The sequence below is a fragment of the Boleophthalmus pectinirostris genome, unplaced genomic scaffold, assembly GCF_026225935.1.
Source record: "Boleophthalmus pectinirostris isolate CB_2022bp ecotype Guang Dong unplaced genomic scaffold, ASM2622593v1 HiC_scaffold_3, whole genome shotgun sequence".
NCBI lineage: Eukaryota > Metazoa > Chordata > Actinopteri > Gobiiformes > Gobiidae > Boleophthalmus > Boleophthalmus pectinirostris.
Genome location: NW_026571299.1, coordinates 22847028 through 22871938, shown reverse-complemented (window position 1 = coordinate 22871938; position 24911 = coordinate 22847028). Strand labels below are relative to the sequence as shown.

At 40.3% G+C, this 24911-nt stretch overlaps 1 protein-coding gene across 1 annotated transcript; it reads left to right on the top strand.

Annotated features, from left to right (window-relative positions):
- The first annotated feature begins 5508 nt into the window (after positions 1-5508).
- On the top strand, positions 5509-23958 carry endou (endonuclease, polyU-specific). The gene is made up of 9 exons (XM_055160315.1): positions 5509-5811; positions 13720-13834; positions 14908-15021; positions 16357-16513; positions 17381-17595; positions 18244-18357; positions 19651-19757; positions 21557-21699; positions 23747-23958. The coding sequence occupies exons 1-9, from the start codon at positions 5509-5511 to the stop codon at positions 23853-23855; spliced, it is 1377 nt and encodes a 458-aa protein (XP_055016290.1). The 3' UTR covers positions 23856-23958.
- Positions 23959-24911: the final 953 nt, after the last annotated feature.

The window sequence follows — 24911 nt, the reverse complement described above, 5'->3', positions numbered from 1 at the left end:
ACAGCAGGTTCTGAAAGAAACAATATGCACAACAACAGGTGTGATTATAATGTGCATATGTTTAGTTATGAAAGTTAATAAAAGTAGGATAATACAGTAAACTTACACAGGGTCTGTCTCTACATTTTTGGAACTTGGCCCAGCAGAGGGAATTCTGTAATACATCAAATAAGAGAAACACAAATATCAGTTTGGATCATTTCAGGCCACAGTGTTTAATACAAGTGCAGTATTTACCTCCAGAGGGTCTTTATCATGCTGTTATGTCCATCTTCTTATTAACCATAGTATATTCTGAAACAGAGATGAAAAACATTATTTAACTCATAGGAAATACTTTAGCGCAGTAAAACTGAACTCTTTTGTTTTAGTATAAGCCTGAGTATGAACATGAGACGTAATTCACTGCTGTTAATACACAATACTCTACTACATTTACTTTTACCACAACATTTAAAATATAATAATCAATTTATGATGGTGTTCATAGTCAATATCAGTGTAATATAGATGTGACACATTAGTGTTCATGTTAACATCTCTCACTGAAAGTCTGAAGCACCGTCTCAAGTCCCATAACAGAAAGTTAGAGACAAAGTCAGATCTGGCTCTAAACTAAATCTTCACTGAGTGTGTATACATGCACATCAATAACCCGGTTATTAGCCATATCCCGGTTATGTGAGTATTCGGGTTACTGCGTATACATGTGCACTGAGAAACCGGGATACTCATATTCGCGTATACATGATCAAATGGAGTATCCCGGTTTCTTGACATAATCTTACAAATGCGCAGGCGCAAAAATTAACTTAAATCAATTTCATAAACCAGAAAAAATACAAACCGTGAGCTCCTTTAGCATAAGAAGCTAAGGAATTACGAGATATCCCACAGTCCACTGTGCAGATTCTTCATTAAAATCTTCTGCATAAATAAACTCAACTTTACAACATATAAACCATAAACACTATAGAGCCACATCAGCCCGTTTGACCATATAATTCAGCTGTGATCACATTTGTTTACGTTTTACAGAAACGAAACTTAAGACCGTAGGCTAATTAGCATAAACTGTTAGCGGCGATAAAAACAACTCGCTCCTTGCGCCGCTGATGCGATCAGTTTTTTTGGACTAAATGACACGACTCTGTGGATTATGTGTGTTATTTCTGTGACAGAAGAGGCGCTAATGATGGTAAGTGTGTTTCGTGCATATAGAGTATAGGAGATAGTTCATGTTTTAGCTTTTCAGCGATCACACGAGTGCAGGTCGTACGAGTGCAGATTGTACGTGTGCAGGTTTAGCTCAGCTCTTAATTTTACAGTCATTTCACTCGTTTGGTCAATTTATTTATGTTGGTCAATTTATATATGTGACTACTGTTGTGGTGAAAGGCTGGAAAGTGTCTTTTGGACGCATGCGCACTCAACTTTATGTTGCAGTAACCGGGGTACTGCGTATACATGCCACAAGTAACCCTGTTACTATCGGAATAAACCAGCTACAGTAACCCGGTTTCTAATAACGGGATACTGCCATAACCGGGTTACTGAAACCGGGTTACTGCGTATACATGCACCATCAAGAAACCGGGATACTCAAAAAACCCGATCATAACCGGGTTATTGATGTGCATGTATACGCACTCACTGTCACAGAAATCATTAAAAGTACTTACTTCTGATCAGCGTGCCGGGCTTCTGATGGGGACACTCAGCAGAAGGACAGGGGCTCCTGATGTCATCTGGGAAAAACAACATAAGTTTTGGTTGGTTAGCTAACGTTAGCTGTTGTTAAAAGTTGTGCTTTTTATTACGTTACGTTATTATATTATGGCACGTTGCGTTAAATTATTGTATTAAGGCACTGACATGACTGCACTTTAGTCTCAACTCAACAGTCAACACTCTAGTCTACACAAATAATAATTATCTCTGGTTAAAAACACAATCAGATCAGACACCGGTGTCACCGTCGCTCCACAGCAGAGGGTAAAGCGCCGAGAGCGGCGTCCAGCCAGAACCGAGCCCGTTAGACACGACCAATGATCACGGAGCAGAATTACAATTCTGTGATCGTAAAAATATACAAGAATATAAGTAGCGTTATATAAAAATAGTATTTAGACTGGGATCTACCTCAAGAGATGAAGTTATCCTGACTCCTGACCTCACATCGTCTTCATCACGTTAGCTGCTACTGTCGCTAACTTTCCTACTGCACTCGTCAAAACTGATAAAACACACACAGTCAATTAACTTTTAAACTATTACTTACAGTTAAATCCGCGGACAACAGGTGGGTGCTGCTTCTTTCCACTCAGGTCCCGATAACGGCTGATGAGTCAATGGCGCGTCCGCGCAACGAATCCGAACCGGTTTAGCCGCGGATTGATAGTACAAATTATTGTGTCAAAAACAAAGTGTTGTGTTAAAAATACGTTCACAGTGCGGATCTAAGATGATTTAACCGCAGATTCTCACTGTAACAGCAGGCCATCCAAGGGTTAGGGTTAGCAACAGTCAGAAAGTGAATACGGAACAAATACGCAGCGGATCCGCAAAGCGGACGGACTGTGGGGCGGATTTGGCGGACCGAAAGCGGATCCGATGCGGATCCTGATGCTAGTAGGGGAGAATCTACACTGTAACAAATTTCCTGTAAATTTTACAGTACCTGTACAATTTTGTTGCCAGGTGTTTATTGTATTATTTCAGTAAATTACTGTAAATTGTACTTACAGGTAAGAGCTGGGAACACTTTACAGGTTTTTGTTGGGGTATTTTTTACAGTTATGCATTGGTTTGAAGATTACAACTGACAATAAACAGGCCTGAATATATTCAAAAATTAATAGTCTGACATAGATTGCTTTGAAACACATCATGTGTGCACTGCTCCACTGCTCCTCCTGCCTGCTCCGGTGTCTCCGCGGCCCCGCCTCGCACACACCTCTTTCCCTCCATAACACACGTTCTACCAGGCTTGTACCAGGACCAGTGCCAGCATCAGAGTCGGCGTCAGAGCACATCTACTGGAAGGGCGTGGGTCACCAGCGGGGGGGCACTACCATTTGAGAAATATTTTAACGCGGAGGAGTCATACAAAGCAGAAATGCTATCAAACACGTTTTTCTTTAACAGTATTAGACTAATTATCTGTTGTTGTCATTATCATTATTATATTAAAATTATTATTATTAGCTGCAATAGTTGTTGAGGCTGTGTGATAGATGACACGCACACAAGACAATAATAAAGGTTATTTTTATTCAGGTTGAGGTTTATTAAAAAACAATAAGGCCTGCCACTGGTTGTAAACATTAAACAACAGCCTCGTCAAAAACACCCCTGAACAACATCACTGAAAGAAGCAACCGGGCAAGAAAGAGCCACACATCGGGCAGCACCAGGGCCGTAGTGGGCATGGTACACGGGGGTACACCATCCAGTACTGTCCAATAGAGACCTGAGATGTGAGGGACCAGGACTAAAACAGGACTAAAACAGGACCAGTGGCGGCTGGTGGTATAATTTTTGGGAGGGGCACCAAGGCCAAAATTATAAATATATATTATGAATATGTATTGTATGTAATGTATTATATATAGACTATAGTATTATAACAAATACCAGAAACAGACATTTTGGTTACTATTGGCTGAACAATATCAATCAGAGCACAATCAACAGCCAAGCACAAACTTTACGCAACAACACAACGTAACACGCTGCTCACACCCAGACCCAACAATGTCAGCAAAACTACAATAAGAGACATGAACACAGATGCCGCTCCTACAGCACATGACAGAACAACCAGAGCACCTCCACCGCACCCGCGAGCTCATTTACGCACTATTTAACTATTAACACTATAACACTATTTACCTGTGAGGCTCCATGTTCAGATTTGCCCCAAACTAATGAAAATCAGCCTCTTACCTTCTCCAGAGACTGAAGCAGAGTGTTTCCTCTGTCCGCTGTTCCATTGGTTCCGTCTCTAAAAGTCTATTGTCCAATATGAAGAGATGAAACTGGTCCGTGACGTGAGGTCCGGGAGCCGAGTGCACAAGATGGTTGTAAAATTAGTCTTAATCCCAATTCCCACTTAAATCTGAAAGTTACACCAGTCCATATCAGCACCAGGACACCAGGATAGAATTATAACTCTGCGCGCTATGCTCAGGTCAAACTTTTACACCCAGAAACGAGCGGGCAAAGGTGGGTAGAGCAGCGAGCGACTGCCCTGGCCCTGGCGGCGGCAGCGAGAGCCCCGGCCCGGTGGCGACTGTCCCAGCCCCGGCAGCAACTGTCCCGAGTCCCGGCAAAGAATGTCCCAGCCCCAGCAGCGGTAGCGACAGCCCCGGGTCCCAGCGGCGGGTCTGTCAGTGTGTCCGCTCTTTGACTGTCCTCGTCATTTCCTGTGTGGAGCTTAAAAGTTGTATGGAGGATTTTTTTTTGTTTGTTTCAAATTGTCATTGAAAGTTTAAAATGCCATTACAGAGATGCTTTGTAATTATGATGACCAAAAAAAAAAAAAAATGAAAATCTATCAACTGTGGACGTAGTGAGGCCAGATAAAAATCAGCCAATAGAAAACAAGGCTCCCTCATTTTCTATTGGCTGTTAGGTTGTCAATCAAACTCACTACGTTTCTAGTGTAACTGACTTGTTGGTATGCTGGGATTACGTGGTTTATGCAGCGGTTCTTAGAGGCTTTTTCAAACTGTAGCTTCCTTGCAAACAAAGTTTGTTAAGATTGTGGACGAGAATCCACGACCAGTTTGCCGCAAAAGTAAGTCAGATTTTGAGGTCGCTGAAAGGAGAAAAGAAGGGGAAAAGGAGCAAAGACAAACTGAGGTGATTCTTGGAGATTCAGTGATGGCTTACAAATATGAAGGGTCGAAAAACTGATCCGTCTGTCGCTAAATTATTTCTAGACAGGTCACTTCAACAGTAATTCTGAACGCGTACTGGATGTAAACAAGCGTGATTTCTAGAGTAAAGAGACGGGATGAGATATTTCTATATCTCCTCCCGCCTCTTCAGGTGGTGTCACTCATGCACAACATTTGAAAAAGGACTGTCGCTGTATTTCACTTCCCTTAAAAAAATCCTCTATACAGCCTTTTAGGCTAAAGTAGCTAGCTGCCGCTAATCGTGAAGCTGCTACGAGTTGACGCAGCAGGTTGACGTGACGTGACGTGAGTGACAGAACAGTTGTCCAATCACACTACACTAAATAAACAGAGACTGTGATGTCATTGATGTCACAGTAAAGTTTGTGCCCTCAGCCCGAAGTGAACTGCGCCAATCAAAATCATTTTAAAATAGTCATAATAATGGCCTGTGCTGGGGGGTGGGGCACCAGTGTCCGCTAGGGGGGGCACGGCCCTCAAATGCCCCACCTTGCTGCCGACACCGGCCAGCATTCACTGTTCACATGTAAAACAGCGGCTCAGCCCACGATCACCTCTGACAACCACTGGCTCTAGTACGAATATGTGCCACAAACTCCAGTTCTCCCGGAGTTTTTCGACACCTCAGCCGGTGTCTGTGTTGTTTCCAGCACACTGTTTTATCATTCCGCGCTCTCCTCGGTTCACCGCTGCCTCTCGTGAGCGCAACACCCGCTCTACCGGAGTGTTCAAGTGTCGCAGTGTGACCGCGGCGCAGTCCCGTCTGGACCCGGCTCCGTCCGGCTCAGCTCGGATCACCGACACCGCGGTGCCTCGCGCGCAGCAGCAGCTCGAAGATGAGCAGCACCGGGCTCGAGGGAGTCGGGCATTTCCCTCACGTGCTCATGTAAACGAGCCTATACCGGTTATTTTAATAGATTCATGGTCTAAATGCGCATGTGTGACCACAGATATCAGCATCAATAACATAACATCAGTTATGTTTAAAGGTTGTATAGAGGATTTTCCAAGGAACGAGAAATCCAGCGACTGTTTGTCCTTTTTCAAATGTTGCGCATGCGTGAAACCCCCCTCCCTCCCCTACAGCTCCCTACGTAGAAACGCCTCCAGAAACAGGTTTGTTTACAGCCGGTGAGCTGCACATGACTTGTAAACAACTAACTACAGTGTTGGTTAGGCAAGGCGGAGAAGTGAGGAGCGGGGGGAGGGGGTGTGCGGATATTTTGTGCGCGGACGAGAAGTGAGGAGCAGGGAGAGGAGAGAGGAGAGGGGAGAGGGAGGTGCGCGGAGATTCCGTGCCCGGAGAAGTGAGGAGCAGGGGGAAGAGCGGAACGGGCAGCGGGGACAGGAGCAGGAAAGGGGTGCAGAGAAGAGTGCGCGGAGATTCAGTGCGAATGAACTAGCTACAACACGCAGCAGAAAGCGGACTCTTTCTTTGCCTTGAAAATTATGTTTTCAGACATAGATATCGCATTCGTGTCCTGAAAAACATTTGTCTAGCTCTTGGAAATAAAGTACGTTTTCATAATAAGCAGAAGTGACCTGTCCAGGAGTAATTTGGCGACCAGTGCGTCAGTCTTTAGACCCTGCGTCTGCTTCAGTTGCGCCATCGCTGGAATGAATCTCCAAGAATCCCCTTAGTTTGGCTTCGCTGCTTTTCCCCTTGTCTTCTTCTTTCAGCGACCTCAAAAACGGACTTTCTTTTGCGGCTAACTGCTCCTGGATTCTTGTCTGCCATTGCAACAAACTTTGTGCGAACTGCGAGGAAGATATAGGTTAAAAAAAAAACGCTAAGAACTGTTGCGTTGGTGGAGTAAACAGCGTCTGTGCGGCTTGCGTCTGTGGACTGCGTGACAGGCGTACGTAAACCATGTAATGGCAGCGCGCAGGCAAGTCAGTTACGCTAGAAACGTAAGGAGTTTGATTGACAGCCTATCAACTAACAGATAACGAGGCAGTGTCGTTATCTATTGGCAAATGTTTAGCTGGCCCCACCACGTCCAGAGTTGATGAATTTTTATTCTCTTTTTTTTGGTCATCATAATTACAAGGCTACTGCATTTCTATAATGCTATCATTGACAATTTGAAACAAAAAAAATCCTCCATACAACCTTTAATAGGCTACGTTTATGCCTAAGTGCAATGACCTAAAAACAAACAAACAAAAACAGGTTACTTACTCTTGTGGAGTGAATGGACCAGTGCATTATCCCGATGAGCTCCTCATTGTCTCTGCTCTTCTTAACTGAGTGTGTGCGGTGTAGAAACATTTGAAAGTACAACATTTACATGTAATATCATCCCATCTACAGTAAAGAACAAACAAAATTTAATTTACAACAGGCTGTTGTAGAAAACGTTCTTACTAACTGTAGTAATTTTTTGTCCCACAATGCATTGCAATCTACAGTTGTGACATGTAATTTGTGAAAACAAGAAGCAGTTGTAAAAATTACTGTAGAAACTACAGCAATTTGTAGTGTAGTGTTAAGACAAGTACTGTGTGCATAAAGGATATAGTGTCATCTGTTTATAAATGTATATGACATTGTTCTCTGACTTGTGTGATATTGTTAACATAGATATTCAACAGGATGGAGCAAGAATAGATCCTGGGGCAAACCTTTAAGGAGAGGTAGAGATTTTGAAACTTCACTCTCACTGACTGTACGTACCCAGAGGCTCAAGTGTTTTCTAAAAACAGTAGCACAGAATCCTAGCAGCCCCCATCTGTAATTTATTCAGTCTCTCTCTACAGACTGGAGTTTTCCCACAGGACTGGAGTCTACTGTGGTCATCCCTTTATTTAAAACGACTTCCCACAGCTCCAGTTCACTGCCTCATCTTTAAATATTGATTCATTTTAGCACTCAGCAAAAACCTCTAGATCCCACTTGGACAGGAAGCAGTGATGCTGACGTTGTACAATATGTCAATAAATGATTTGCCAAATAAAAGTTTGAATATGTCAGATGTTACAACATCTGTCGCTGCAGATGCACTTTTCCTTTGAATCACTCAAGAAAGTGCAAATGTCACACGCAGAGTTCTCAAAAACAAAACAGAGTTGAGCCATAAAACCTTGTCACCAAATAAAACAGATGTTTTTTGGTCTTAACTCAATTTGGACAAAATATACATGTTATGGACTACGTCCTACTGTCCTGTTCATCCAGATCCACCCACCAGAGGATGAGCCGCCCCTGATCAGCCTGTGATCAGTTGGAGATAAAATCCTGGAGCCTCCAGACCAGCGCCCAGCGGCTCCTCCACTGCAATGACCTTAACTCACCTTGGTTTATTTTTTGTATTAACCACTGATTTTGACAGACAGGAGAGCCTCAGAGAGCTGTGGTATTTGTCATGCATGTGCTGTGTAAATGCACCTTGGCCAAAAGTGTTTGGAACCTTAGGTGACCTTGACCAGTTTATTTATTTATTTATTGTAATTATTATTACTTATTGTTGTATTAGTCAGTTATTTGAATTGTACAACAGTTTTTAAGTATATTTTTATATAATATTGTTTCTTTTTGGACACCTCCTCACTCCCGTTTTTGTTCTACGCTCAGTTTCTAACATCTTTTCAGTTACTGTGCCTCTCCCCTGCACCCTGTGGGACAAAACTGTAGTTACTGCCTTTTTCCTTTTGGAGGGCAGTATAGATTGCACATGTTTTAACGGGGAAAAAGTCAAAGTGACGAGTGTAATCTAATTACTCACTTTTCTATTGTAACTAGTTTCTAAAGCAGTTTGATTACAGTAATCCTTTATTTTGTAGTTACTGTCAGAAAGTCAGTTGTGAAGTACATTGTGTGGAACAGGTTCTAGTTTTGTGTGGTTTCTCACCAGCTTAAGCACCTTGCCTCTGAACTGTTACAGAAGTGAAATGTCGTCTTCATGTCTATTAAACTCCTGGAGGAAACATTTCTGTATAAAGCAACAATAGATTCTATTTCTGTAACAATAATTCACACTGGATTCTTTCAGTGTTTCAGTTTTGTATCCTAAAATCACGTGCAAATCATGACACACACACAACAGCTCTTTAAAGATGTATTTGTTTTATCTGTGATGAAAATGACTTCTATCCAAATGTGATTATTTTGTGTTTAAACTCCCAGGGTTTAAACACAAAATAATATAATAATAATAATAAGAGTGCAGGTAACAGGTGTCCACGTTCCCACTGACATGAGCAGTGTGAACAGTCCTGTTTGTCACATAAGACCTCAGTCCATCATTAAAAATCAACACAATCTTTACATTTTCAGAAAACAAAATGCCAGTTTATTCTAAAATGTTAAATTGACTTGTATCTCTTTGGTTTATTTCATTTTTGGGCAGTGTTTTGATTCTTATGCCTGTAAGTAGTGGAAGTTGTGAGCATGCTCAGTAGACACAGGTCCACCCACACTACTATAAAATGCAGTACTTTTAAAATATTCTGTTTCACTTTTACTCCACTGGGACACAATCATGAAGTTCATCCTTGCTCTGGTATTTTGGGTGGCTCTCTTCAGTCAGGGCTACAGAAGTAAGTCCGTTATTATTTTGATTTAATGCAAAAAGAATCATGTTTTTAATATCATAGTTTAAATAGAAATGCTCTGACTTTACATATTCCATTGAAAAGTCAGTTCATGGGCTTTCTTCTTTTTGTTCTCTTCTTCTTATATGATTTTTATGACTTTTTATATTTTAAAAAATCTAATATTTCTCTTTTAAATTGTTGATCGTCACGGCAATGGTCATAATTTTTCATAATTCTCAAATCTATATAGAAAACAGTGGTTTTAATTGCTGCTTTAAGATGACATTCACAACATTATAGGATAATATTCTAAACTGGAGAATGGAGATTTGATTTTTAAATATAATTTCATGTAATAAAAAAAAAACCCAAAACATTACAATGGATTATTTGGCCATTTCTTGTGTAGTTACTTCTGTTATGATGTAGTGCAGGGTGGGCAAACTATGGCCCGAGGGCTGTATGCGGCCCTTTAAACCTTTTAATCCGACCCGTTGAACTTGAATAAATTATAATAATAACCTTGTTAATGTTTTATTTTTCCTGCATTTCCGGCGTTTTCCAGTAGATGACCCACTATATATACATTGAGGTGCGGCGTATTATATTGGCCGCACTGCTTTATGGGAAAGTGTTCTTTCGGACTAGCTAAGTGTCTTCGGACCATGAGTGAGGCAGAAGTGTTCAAGACATAAGGCTCCACTGTATCTGGTTTAAATATATTAAAACCAAAGTTGAAAAGCTTATAGATGACCTATTACGAAGTCTTAACATACAGAGTATTGTAATACGTGATGGACGTGATGGACCGTGTTTTTGAGTAGGGGTGTGGACGGGCTTATTAACATTCCATTGGGTCCAGGCTCGATCAGGGTGTGTTGTAGTTGTGTATTTTGGTTACTGGAAATTCCAGTTTAGGGAGGTAGGTTAAAAAAGTATGGCGACGGCTACAACTAGATGGCGCCCAGAAAATATTTCGGAAGTATTTGTCTTTTGGACGAATTCGCACTCATCTTTACATTCTTGTAACCGGTATAGTGTGTATACATGCACCATGACTCAAAAAACCCGATCGTACCCGAGATACTGATGTGCATGTACACGCACTCATTATAAACAATGCGCACCAGATCAAATATAACACGTTGCTCGCAGACATTGGTCTTGCATTGGTCGCTGTTGAGTTTTAGCACTGCGGACGCACATTGAATAGAAGTAGATCTGCATCTTCTACCATTTTTGAAATAAAGACAGTCAGGAGGAGAGTGATGATGATAATAACCTGAGGGAGAACAGAACTTTCAGTGCTTTAAAATAGAAACTGTTAGTAATAATAATAATAAATATATGAGGAGAAAATTCAGTTTGTCGACTGGACAAAAGTTAGTTGGGTTGAAGACGTTTTGCAGCTCATCCAAGCTGCTTCTTCAGTTCTGGTGAGACGCTGGTGGACACTTCCTTATATCTGCAGGGAGGAGATAACTAACTACTCTGAAACTAACACACCTACTTGTTTACAGTTTCTGTTAGTTAGTTCGGCCTATTAACCTGTGCAGGGTGTGGGGTCTAATTAGCTAATAGGAGTGCTAATTAGACCCCACACCCTGTACACGTCAATAGGCCGAACTAACTAACAGAAACTGTAAACAAGTGTGTGTGTTAGTTTCAGTGTAGTTAGCTCCTCCTGCAGACAGATATAAGGAAGTGTCCACCAGCATCTGACCAGAACTGAAGTGTTTGAGTGTTTGATAAGAGAAGAGCGCTTTGCGCTCTGTTTTCGCAGGCGCACTTGACATTGTGCACCTACGTTTTGGGGTGAACAATAATAATTAGGCCACTGTCGCGGCCATGGGCAATGCCACTGTGCCATGTCAGTGGGCACCAGTCACTGACATGTGAATGTCAGTGTGTGTTTGGAAAGGGGAGAGTGCTTCGAACTACTGAACAATAACAATAGGCTCTACGCCACCCATGGCGCTCGGGCCTAATAATAATAATGTTAATAATAATAATAATAATAAAAAGTGTTTTTTGTTTTTTTTATTAAATTTTCATTGTTTTAGGAAGTCAGATATTTAGTTATAATGCTTTGTAATGACTTTCAATTGAAATTCAAGCACAGGTTTTCTACATACCCATGATATTTTTTTCTCTCCACTCCATCCATCTGCTCCTGGTCCGGCCCTTCTGTCAAATTTTAGAACCTTTGTGGCCCCTAAGCCAAAAAGTTTGCCTACCCCAATGTAGTGTGATTCAAATTAATTGAAAACGTCAGTTAGGCTGCGTTCAGACTGCAGCATGAAATGACTCAAATACGATTTTTTGGCTTCTATGTGACCTGTATTTGATCTTGTAATGACACATCCGATTTTTTCAAATGCGACTCAGGCCACTTGGATATGTGGTCCTGAAACCGATACATATCCGATCTTTTGACATGTGACTTCAGTGTGAACGGCCAAAGCGCATTATTTCGACCTACACGTTATCAACAAGCCACAAACGTCACTATTCTGCGCTGAAGTAGGCGAAAATTGTTAATGAACTCCGTGTCACTGAAGCTAAGCACATCACCACTCACCACTCTTGGCTCTGTCTCCGCATCCACACGTTCCTTTCAACGGACGTCGCTGCCGCTGTCCTACAAAACGCCTCAGCCAAAAAACCTCGTCCTTCTCCTTCTCAATCTCCTCCTTAAAACAACTAAGTTGTTCATGTTCTGGCTCTGGTACGAGAGGAACTTTAAAATCTCCAGGTGCTCAATGCTCGCGTCCATGTTTGAACAACTTCCGTAAACACAGAGCACGCTCGCTGCGGTTAACATCATCATGTCCTCCAGTGCGCATGCGGGACACTTTGGGCCATTTACTGTTCACACAGGGGATCGAATACAAGTCGTATTTAATTGGAAATGTGAACGACCTCGCAAAAACATCGGATTTCACAAAAAAATCGGAATTGAGCGTTAAGCCCTGCAGTCTGAACGTAGCCTTAGACACTCCTTATTCTAATAATTTCTCTATCCAGGGCAAGACCGAGGCATGACCTGACCTGTAAAGCAAAACATGCTTTTTTCACACATGCTTAAAATGTATTTATACCCACTTGCTGTTATTGTAATCTTCACTTGATTTGTTATAAATGTTTTTCTTCCGATTGTGACGTAACATGTGAGAAAACCTGGTGACAGAAGTTCAGTTGGTAAGAGCGTTTGTTCACTAATCAGACATTCGAGCTTCCCACAGATGAATGATTTTGTTGTGTCCTTGGGCAAGACACCCACCTTGCCCCGAGTCTCTGTGTACACTGGTGTTTACATGATCATTATGATTTTTTTTTTTTTCCCCACTATTTATACTCAATAGGTAACTTGTTGAAGCTGTTAAAAATATATTCAAGAACTAACCTAATAACTAATGTTAAATGTGTACACAGTAATGACCAGTTTATTAATAATAGTTAATAGGACGCATATAAAACTATGGACATGTGATTAACAATAACATCACACTAATAATTACAAAAAAATAAAAATTAAAATCACTTCACTTTAGTTTATTTCAGGGTTCTCACTCTTTTCCATGACCTTTTCATGAGCTAAAGTGAATTTTCCATGACTTTACAGCACCTACATGTGTAGAATTTATTAAACTTTTAGGACTAAATATGAAATGTTAACTTTTTCCACTCATCTTATGGTTTAGGATTATAGTTTTTAACATTCAGAATACTGTCAGTGCATTTATTGTCGTCTCTTTAAACAAAAGGCACAGATGTTCAGAAATAATCAGAATAATCTCATGAGAACAGAACGCTGTGCTGTGTGAAAGAGATACTAAAATTCCATGACTTTTCCAACATTTTCATTGAATTTACAAAATTTCATGACTTTTCCAAAATTACATTTTCAATTTCCATGACTTTCTAGGATTTCCATGACCATGGGAACCCTGTTATTTGTACAGACAGAGAAGGCATTGGACTTTGTGCCAGTGTTTGTTTCATGTGGATAAGTCCTGTATGACAGAGATATGAGCCATAAACCAGATCAACAAATCTGCATCTACAGTTACACAGCAAACTCCACCTGACGAGCCCGTCTCTGTCCTCTGGACTCAGAAGGCTGGGATATGAGACAGAGAGAGTGACTTTATTTATTTTATACATTTAACCAGAAAGTGCCGCTGACAGAGAGTGTTGGGCAGAGGAGAGAGGCCTTTCGTGCAGATCGCCAGCTGTTGATGTCACAGATTCCAAGGACTCCTGCATGGGGCGCTGTGACGACGACATGAACAGTGACTTCACCTGTCAGTGTAACACGGCATGTAAGAGGTTTGGAGACTGCTGCTTCGACTACAATGAAGTCTGCAAATGTAAGACTCTCGTTCAGTGTTCATGTTTGAATGTGTAAAACTGGGCTCACATCAGCACATTATACAGACCCAGCACTGATAGACAGGCAGTTTTTTCCAATTTCTATTTGATCTATTAACTTTTTGTTTAAGTCAATTTTGTTAAGTCCTGTGGATTTTGGGCTAGACCAGACCTGGCTATTGTGCAGCTCCAGGGCCACATGGCTGTTTGTTTGACTCTGACAGGCCTGTTTAGGCTCATTTGGAATTTTAAAATAAACATATGTTATCATTTTCCCTCATGCCTGGACTAAAGCTGCCTTGCTTTTATTTTAGAGGTGACATTTTTTTGTAAGACAACCTCACTTTTTCATTGTTTAGTCATGACATAAGCTCTTCTCAGTGTGACCAGCTTGTCAGAAAAATTATATTTACTGTTTTTTAATTAAAAAAAAATTAAAAAAAATACAAAATACAGTTCATATGATGCAGAATTCAGTTAAGCATTTTGGCCTCCACAATATTTTGTTTCTCATGTGGTCCCATGGAAAAAAATATTTGCCCACCCCTGACCTCGACAAAGATTTGTTGAACTGAATTGAAAATGAAACGATCTATAAGAAACAGGGGGCGGGGCCTGGTCAACACTTGTGCTGCTGTTGTGTGTTCACACACATTGCCGTGTATGAAAGTGTGTGTGCGTGTGTGTGTGTGTGTGTGTGTGAGGATTGGTTGTAATTGCAGATGGTGATACGTCCCCTCTGTCAGTCTGCCCCAGGGCAGCTATGGCTACAGTAGTCACTTTACATTACCGAGTGTCGAAGGGAGGAAAAAATGCAATGTGAACCACTTTGAATGTCCTGAAAGCTTGAATGTTGTTTTTGAAGATTCTATTCAAATTCTATTCTTGTAGTACTGGTTGTAGTACCAGCAGTGATCATTTTAGAGCAGCATTTAACAGCAGCACAGTACAGTGACAGTTAGTAGTAGTGTAGTGTTAGTAGTAAGTGTTAAGTGTAAATCATTATAAATATTTGACAGCCACAGAGCTGTATGTGACTGTGTGGACCTGACATGAGTGTGTTTCTCTGCAGCCTCGTTCTCCTGTAAGAGTCGCTGTGGTGAAGCCTACAACTCTCAGAATGAATGTCACTGTAACTCCAAGTGCAGCCAGTACGACAACTGCTGCTCCGACTACAACGATGTGTGTAAGTCACTAAACACACACACACACACACACACACACATACACACAACTGCTGCTCCGACTACAACGATGTGTGTAACTCACTATTATTATTATTATTACTATTCCAATATTAGAAAGTCGTACTTGTACAAGGAGTCTGTGCTGACATTCCCATGCACAGACTCAATGTTTTACACCTATACAATGACTTTTATACACAAACTATCGTGCGAGGCTTCCATAGCTTAGACTTAGCGCCTCTTCGTTAGTGCCAGGCCTCTTGGCACATTGCACAGTCCAGTCAGACTCTAACCGGGGTGTTATCTGACTAACAAGTCATGACATCATCCCTATCAGTAGTTCTTGTCCTATTTAGTTAGTTTGGTATTAGATAGATTGGAATATCCTACATTCGTCTTGACATAAATCTACGAGTGTCACAGCTGTGATCAGAGCTCATGACCTCGATACAATCATGAACTACAGAGGTGATTATACAAAACAGCTAAACCTAGTTATTTATCTTAACATTGTCAATATAAAGCTTTAACTTTACACTTTTACACACACAAAATATTACTTAACTAGGAATAAAAGTATGCAGCTAGAAAAGTACAACTCACGCCTGCACACACAAAGCATAGTACTGTACTATACCATCATTTCAAACTTGATTTCAGTACTAAGAAATAGATTCAGTACTTTGATACTGATTCCAATACCACAATGATATTAAAACACACTCTTTCTTTATTCTGTGTAAAACCAATAGACACAGGTGCACCGAGAAATATACAGGATTTCACAATGAGGAGAAATTAAGACCGTTGCCATAGCAATTAACAGTTTAAAACAAAATGTCATATTTTCCAAATGGGAAAAATTCCTCAAAGCAGCACAAGAGGAAACTGAAGCCCCTCAAGAGTCCACAGTCAGTCTAAGGAAAATGTAGAAATTAATAATAGAAAAAAAAAAAAAAACACTCTGTTCCACCTTGTGATGTCATGTGGTATTACAAGAAGTGCTCCACTGTGTTTTTAAACTCCATACACCTTCATTAGAATCATCTGGATCATTTCAGCCCTGGAATTGTCTATGAACTAAAGGTAAAAGGAGCTGAACTTGAAAACTACCACTACATGACATCACAATGTGGAACAGAGTATTTTGAGCTTTGAGGTGGAACAATAGTTTAATATGTGTTTCTCATACAGGTGGTGTAATAGTTTAAAGTGTGTGTCTCTCACAGGTGGTTTAATAGTTTAAAGTGTGTGTCTCTCACAGGTGGTTTAATAGTTTAAAGTGTGTGTCTCTCACAGGTGGTTTAATAGTTTAAAGTGTGTGTCTCTCACAGGTGGAGCATCGGGCAGTTCTGTCACTGACGCTGAAATTAAGTCTGTGTCTGAGGCTCTTTATGCTCTGGACTCAAACAAAGCGTCAGGATCTCAGCTCATCATCGACCCTCAAACCTTGATCTCCAACTCCGAGACGGGCGCTCAGACCGACCACGCCTTCCAAACCGTGAGACACAAACACACTGTGGTTTAAAGGAGCTGTGCCCTGTACTCGTACTGTTTTAAAAGGTGTTACAATCACAACTGAGACTGTGTCTCCAGATCCTTCACCTGCAGACAGAGACACATCCAAGTGTGTCTCATTCTCAGTGTAAGGACAGACTCAGAACCTCCAGAATTCCCTCCCTGAGCTGCAGAGGCTGCACTAGCACTGACTCAGGAGTGGTGTAAGTGCAGGAGTTTAGGGAATGACCATTCAGATCAGAGAGAAGTATTTTAGGTTTAAACACACTGGATTTCGGCTTTGAAACTGAGAGAGTCATGTCATTCTATTTTCTGATTGGATAATCGCCTTGAACCAAAACACCAAATTATAACATAAACACCTTGTCCATCCAGTGTTTTTGTAATGAAGGATAAATCAGTGTTACACATGTTCTAAGTCAAAATTGTATATAAAGTGAACATGTTTTCCTTGTATCTTGGGGCACAGTTAACACAGACACAGATCTGTTTATTGAATTTAAAATCTAAATCCTGCACAATTTCTACAACATGGGGCTGGAGGACAGGAGGTCAGAATAACATTTTAAGTGTGTCCTGTTTGAAGAAAAACATTGTAATCTGTCTTTATTTATTGTCCTTTTTTGGATAATACTGGATTGGCCTTTTTTTCAAACAGTCATTCATTGCCCATTTGAATCTAAATGTATAATTTGTGATGTCATGTTTGACCCACATTGTTATCTGCTTTACTTGGATTTTTGACATTTATTCAGAGCAATATTTTTTTGTAAATCCTCAGTCAATGACACAATGACCCTAAATGAGTCAAATAATGTTTAAAGTTTCATAAATGTGTTTCTCTTCTAGTCTGTTCCGTTACGTGGACGAGGGCGCTCTCTTCTCCAGACCCACATACGCCGCCCTGCTGGCCTTACTGGATAACTACAGGAGGATGACTGGGCAGACGGAGAGCTTCACCCAGCAGCAGCTTCAGGAGCAGGATCACTTTGTGAGAGAGACCATGTCCAACACCGCAGTGGGCAGGGAGCTCTTCAGTTTCCTCCATAGTAAAGGTAACAAATTTTAAGTGCATGGGACAGCTTTTCATTGTATTCTAATTCAGACTTGGTTTGTGGTCAGTATTTATCATAGTTTTAAGTGTCAGTTTGTGGAAAAAAGTTGGGAATTTCACTGCAATAGCAGTAAATCAGAATCCCTCTGCTGAACTCATCAACCCTGAAAACTTCATACAGAATGTACTGACAGTTTAGACAGACAAATTATAGTAAAGCATTGACTAGTCGTATGGTGTGTGGAACAAACGACTTCCAGAGTGTGAGCAGGACGGGAACAACAGCCTGTCCCCAAAGGTGCTCTCCTGTCCGGTGATGGTGCTGTTTGTTCTCTAAGATGGACTGGAGCTTGTTTAGGCCCCTCTTCCCCTTCGTCAGCAGCTTATCCAAATGCACAGCATCCTTCTCCCTCAGGCTTCCTCTCCAGCAGACCACAGCACTGAAGAGGACACTGCAGATGAGTGTCTAGTAGAAGATCAGGAGCTTCTGGCAGATGTTAAAGGACTTCAGCCTTCTGAGAAAGTACAGCCTGCTCTGTCTCTTTCTGTAAAACAGCTATGTGTTTTCACAGTCCAGTCTGTGATGGAGATATGCACAAATAGGGCATTTTTATGACAGTTTAGACCCCTCCCCCTTTGTGTTTTTCAGGCATCTACTCTTCAGAGGAGGAGTTCATTGAGGACCTGAAGAACATGTGGTTTGGACTTTACTCTCGCAGCAGCGGAGCCAAGGACTCCTGTGGCTTCGAGCACATCTTTGCAGGTTTGGACACAACACTCAAACATACACACATATACACATAAATGCACACATACACACATATACATATACATACCACTGTGGCAATTTAAAGGGACAGTTTGGAATTTTGGACATATGGCCTCATTTCCTAGTGATCCAGAGTGTTGGAGACGTGTGGAGACACTTTTGATAGAATAATGTTTGAAATAAAACCAACCTTGTATCACATGAATCATCACATGTTGAGGGGCTATTTTCTCAGCAGCAGCGGAATTTTACTTTGAAAAAGTAAGATAGGTGCTCGGTGATATCACCTCTCCAAACTTTCTATCAGGAAGTACAACTCACTGCTGCTGCTCAGACAGAAATCCTTCAAATGCAAGGTTAGTTTTACTTCTAAAATTATTCTATCAGCACAGACATTCACATGGACAGTCTGGTGTAATAATAGATTTGTTTCGGGTGTTTTGTGGAGTGGATAAGACTGTTTTTAGTGGCAGAATAACTATGACCATTGACATGCCCTAGTCTAACACCTGTGACCTCTGCAAATACAAGGACTGGATGGAATATTTCAAAAAGTGCCTCCACGTGTCTCCAACACTCTGGCTCACTAGGAAATGAGGTCCTATGTCCAAAATTCTGGACTGTCCCTTTAAATTTTTGTGATGGTTAATTTTTGAAATCAAGACACTTCACCCACATAACCTTGAGCTGTATGAATGTATGAGTGTGTGTGACTGTTGGTGTTGGTTGGAGTCAGGATACTGCAGCTTTGTAACCGTCAGTCTACCTCAGTGTAGAATAGACACACAACTTTCAATCAACAAGTGTTATCAGTCAAGGGCACAGAAATCTGGAACAACATCCCAGCTACAATAAGAGACTCTAGCACATTCAGTTCAATTAAAACTAATCTGAAACGATGTCTTAAGAGAAACCAGATCTGTAACCACTAGTGTTATGCTCCTGTGTAAATGTCAGTGTTGTATGTCATGCTTGTGTGTTTGTCTATTGTGACGCGTTTTATGTTCTTATGTCTTATGTCTCTATCTCTCTGACCTGCCAGGGACTACAGATGAAAAGTAGCCTTTGTGCTAATTCTGGCGTATTTACAATTGTATGTTCATGAATATGCATTGTCCCTTTTAATAAAAAAAAAACAAAAAAAAAACAAACAAAAAAAAAACATAATAACATTGTACTGAATGAAAAATGCTGTGAAGCTCTTTGGATTTCCGCACTGTGGAAATGCTTTGTATTAGTGTGATTTTTTTGTACAAGTTCTTACAGTGATGCGTGTGTGTGTTTCAGGTGAAGTGAAAAAAGGAAAAGTGTCTGGTTTTCATAACTGGATCCAGTTTTACCTCCTGGAGAAAGAAGGACAGCTCAACTATTACAGCCACAGCTTCGACGGGCCGGTCAGTGCTACATGTTACATTTTATATGTATGGTTACATGTCTCCACAGATCTGACGTGTACACAGGACAGGGAGCTGATTTATCTGAGCTCGTAGTGTTTGTCTTTAATATAGTTTGTCGTCTACATAGAAACAGTTTAAAGGGTAAGTTTAAAGGGTTCTGTATTGCACTATTTTCTTTCTTTTAATTAATTAATTAATTTATTTATTATCGACAAACCCAAGGAGGTCACCCCACACACCCACTCATACAGATCCATAATAATAATAATAATAATAATAATAATAAAGAAAAACAAAACAAACAAAAAACATAAAAGAACATAAAAAACATAAATTTAAAAAAAATGTAAAAAGTATAAGCAACTCAAACAAAAGGGCTCAAACCATCTTAAAATACAAAACACAAAAAGTAAACAGTAACAGTAATGATGATTTTTATTATTATATCTCTAACACCAGTGAGCAAATATTCCATTTCCTTTTATGCTCCAATAATTTGTTATTTTCCATAGTTTTTCTAGCTTGTACTGATTGTGGATTCTGTTTTTAAAGTATTCTAGACATAAATTTGATATTGTTGAAGCCTTAAGCATAAAAGTCTTTCCTAGCAAAATAATTGTATTCAGAAAAGGTGTGAACTTCCCCTGAAAAATGCACATTTCAGAAGAACTGCTCATTGACAGGAGGGACAGAAATAAAACAGGTGATACACCTCTTCCTTTTTTTGTTTTAATATTGAAACGGTGTTTTGTTTGTTTATTTGTTTTTAAATACAGAATTTTTAACACTTTGAATATGTTCACTTAAAATTTCAGCAACTGAAAATCAAAATAATTCAAACATGTCTTTTTAGAGTTAAAAAATTCAAAGTGAGAAATTCAATGGCATTTAAAATTCAAAATCTGATGGAAAAAATTACAGATCCCATTTCCTAACCACCATACTGAACAGTACAGGCCAAAACTCCTTTAATCTGCACAGAGGCTATGATCTGACAAATAAAAATATAAGAGAACTCTTTTATTTTGTCGAACAAAATTTTAAATTATCAGAAAAAAATGTTTCTTTTGTGTACATTGTGCCAAGTGTTTGAACAGAATTCTCTCAGTGTAATGTCATAATATGGAACTAATATGGAATAGAACTCTCTACTTTGTGGGTTTTTCGGAAGGTTCAGTGTGTGTCCTAGAAAGAAGCACAAAAGATGGAAGGGTCCGAGAAAGCAGGCCACTTTATTTCTGCATTTTCCATTGAGAGGGATTCAGTTTGATTACCAAGTACAGCTGTCACCCCAGAACGATGCCTCTGCCCACCTCACAATGAGGGGTAGCATAATTTAGCATATACAGCAAGAAAATGAACAATAAGGCTGACCCAGTACACTTTATCATGGGTGGGTACATGCCACGGGGTTCACTTACATCAGTTTTCTGCTTCGTGGCATCTCCAAGTACAGAAAAACATGTCTTTTATAGAACTACAGATAGTTAAATGTGTTTTTCACCCTGTTGTCACTCCAAGGTACAAGATATTGGGTGAATAAGCATGATCAACACATAATCAGCATGATCGACACATTATATTTCCCACAACTTCCTATCATTTGTAACATATATATTTTTTCAGTTTTTCTTCACATACTGCTTCTTGATTTGTGTAAAATTGAAGTTTATATTTAAAATCGCAGGTATTATCTCACCAATTTAAGTCAAAATGAGAGAATCATAAAATCATACTCACTTTAAGTCCTGGTTTCTTCTAATTTCGACACATATCCCGTCTCTCTCTGCTCACAGTGGCTTTCGTACCCGGACGTGCTGGGCATGCAGTTTAACTGGGACGGCTACTATAAACAGGTGGGCTCTGCTATCATCGGCTGCAGTCCTGAGTTTGACTTCGCAATCTACAGTCTCTGCTACATCACACGTCCTGGGAAAATGTGAGTGCACCATACACACTTATCTAGATTTACCACATTTGTCAGACTATAAGTCGCTCTGGAGTAGTACCAATCGCACCAGCCAAAAAATGTGTAATGAAGAAGAAAAAAACATATATAGGTTGCACCGGACTACAAGTCTCAATTTTTTGGGAAAAATTATTTTATAAAATCAGAGACAAGTTATAGTAACAACAATAGAATAAAGAACGACAGGCTGATTAGGCGTCTGGTGTGTTAACATAACATATAAACAGTTCTTCAGATAACTAGAACATAAACAACACAACATAAGTTTACCAAACTCTCCATCTCATTCCAAATCACTAAAATCATTAAATCCACTTAATTCTTCATCCTCAGTGTCACTTCTGAGCAACTCAGCTCAACTTCAGTTATCATTGAAGTCCAGACTTTGTCCATCCATCCAGTGACTTTAGGAAAGTTTCATGGTGCATCCTCCCGGTTGCCATGAAGCTGTGTTCTCCATCCCCACTTTTCCCAAGTTTCTCTAATTTGTGTGTGATTTATCAAAGGCACGGGTGGGTAACGGTGGAATGTTAAGGGGTCTGGGCGGGTGCGGGTTTAACTTTGATAAAATCACGGGTTTAACGGGTGGGTGTGGTTCTGTACTGGGCGGGTGTGGGTCTCCAAAAATGGACCTGTGCAGGACTCTGCCACAGAGGTCTTACTGAGCATGTGTGAACTGAAGTAACATACAGTACATGGTAGGAGCCTCAGTTTTCGCAAAATCTCCAAGTCCATTCCATAAATGTACTCCACTTATAGCCAGTGTTGTGCAAGTTCACACTTTTCGTAAACTAGTTCAAAGTTCAGTTCACACTTGTTCAAAGTGAACTGTTCATGTTCATAGTTCACAATTTTAATTTAGAACTAGTTCAAAGTTCAGTTCATTTTATTTTTAGGTGAGATATGTAAATGAAAGGCTGAACTTATTTTTCAAACTGACTTCCAGTTTACAACAACTTTACAAGATATCAACCATAAACACTCTAGAGTCACATCAGCCCGTTTGACATTATCATGTGTTTAATGTGTAGCTATGACACATTTGTTTATGTTTTACAGAAACAAAACTTAAAACCACATGGATAATTTGCATAAATTGTAAACGCTGGAAAAAAGCAACTTTTTCCTTGTGCACTGATGCATCAGCTTCTGTCGGACTAAAGACACGACTACATGTGTTCTTTCTGTGACAGGAATGTCACTGCAACCTTTGGACTCGTAATTTGAAGAATGCATGGAAAGTGAATGAGGGCAGTTCCTCTGCACACGCTAGATGTGCTTGGAACAGCGCGTCCTGCGCGCATAGATTTCGGAAAACAGGATCCATCCTATTTTTTTGATGCTCTACGCAAGCGTAGGCGCGTATCCCCATCAAAATACAGGGAGCATAGATCTATTGTTGTATTTGTGCATTTACCATCAGCACATCGTGCTCCCTGGGCAGTTCTGTATCGTGTGAAAGAGCCCAGCTCCACAAAGACTGTTAATTAGTGCTTTGAAATTTACTTTTGAAATCCTTGTCTTTGCTGTGGTCAACCTGTACAGAAGGTAAATACAAGCGGCTAAATGCTCCCAGTTTGATCGGCTTTTCCACTAAGAACCACGAGAGCCTGTACGTTCCGCTAGAGCTGCCGGTGGAGCTGTGTTGATGCGCGGCTGTGGTTCCGACGTTTAATTGAACCCCAACTGTGACGTACGTCGTTCATCTCACATAATTTGAACAAATTCACGTTCAAGTTCTTGATTATTGATTTGTTGCGTTCAGTTCAAAGTTCACTGAAAAATGAATGTATTCATTGAACGCTGCTTATAGCCATAATCATTTGTCCAACTTTACTTTTAAAAATTTTGAACTGATCTCTTAGTCCAGAACCTCCTTTTCTCTCTTTGAATATATTTAAAGTGTTGCTTGATACATTTTTAAGATGAGGAATCCAAAAAGAATATAGTAAATTTTATAAAAAATGTTTCGATGTCTTGTTTAGTGACTCATTCCTTGTGTTCCTGTGTCGTGCAGATGTTATCTGAGTCTGGGAGGAAAGGAGGTCCAGATCCAGACGTACGCATGGGACAACTCCTCCTACGGAAACGGAAAGAAGTACATCGCTTCTGCGTACCCGGCCTAGCCATGAGCAGCCACTCACGTACAGCCAATCACGAGCAGCCAATCACGTGCAGCCACTCACGAGCGGCCAATCATGTGCAGCCATACTCGGCATGGAGGGAATACACACAACAATAAACATGATCTAACGCAGACTGCTTCTTTGTTGTTTTTTTTTTTTTTTTTTTTTTTTTTTCATTTCAGGATATTTAAAGGTGCACTGCGGCTCATTTCAGGTTTAGTGTTCAGATTTAGTCCTGGTTTACTCCTTGTTTAGTCATTGTTTAGTTCTGGTTTAGTCCTGTTTTAAGACCTGGTTTAGTCCTTGTTTAGTCGTGGTTTAGGCCTGGTTTAAGATCTGGTTTAGTCCTTGTTTATTCCTTGTTTAGTCCTGGTTTAGTCTTGGTTTAGGTCTGGTTTAGTCCATGTTTAATACTGTTTTAATCCTAGTTTAGTCCTTGTTTAATCCTGGTTTATTCCTGTTTTAAGACCCAGTTTAGTCCTTGTTTAGTCTTGGTTTAGTCTTGGGGTTTAGTTCTGGTTTAGTCCTAGTTAAGTCATTGTTTCGTGCTGGTTTAATCCTGGTTTAGTCCTTGTTTGCTCCTAGTTTAGTCCTGGTTTAGTCTTGGTGTTTAGTCCTGGTTTAGTTCTGGTTTAGTTCTAGTTTAGTCCTGGTTTAGTCTTCGAATTTAGTCCTGGTTTAGTCCTTGTTTAGTCATTGTTTAGTTCTGGTTTAGGCCTGGTTTAGGCCTGGTTTAATCCTTGTTTATTCCTGGTTAAGTCTTGGGGTTTAGTCTTGGTTTAGGTCTGGTTTAGTCCATGTTTAATACTGTTTTAATCCTAGTTTAGTTCTGGTTTAGTCCTGTTTTAAGACCTGCTTTAGTCCTTGATTGCATATAATTTAGTCCTTGTTTAGTCTTGGGGTTTAGTCCTGGTTAAGTCCTAGTTTAGTCGTGGTTTAGTTTTGGTTTAGTTCTGCTTGATTTTCCCAAAACCCAACTCAAATGGATAGTGTGAAGTCTTGAGTGTGACACATTCCCAGACCGAGCATGAGGAGGACAGGAGGGCACCATCTCCA

What these genes read in the sequence shown, in the direction of transcription:
- endou (XM_055160315.1), top strand. Translation starts at nt 5,509, where the DNA reads ATGTGCCACAAACTCCAGTTCTCCCGGAGTTTTTCGACACCTCAGCCG. An exon ending in CATTTCCCTCACGTGCTCAT is followed by an intron (nt 5,812 to 13,719) that starts GTAAACGAGCCT and finishes ACAGATTCCAAG; the next exon opens with GACTCCTGCATGGGGCGCTG. An exon ending in ATCACACGTCCTGGGAAAAT is followed by an intron (nt 21,700 to 23,746) that starts GTGAGTGCACCA and finishes TGTGTCGTGCAG; the next exon opens with ATGTTATCTGAGTCTGGGAG.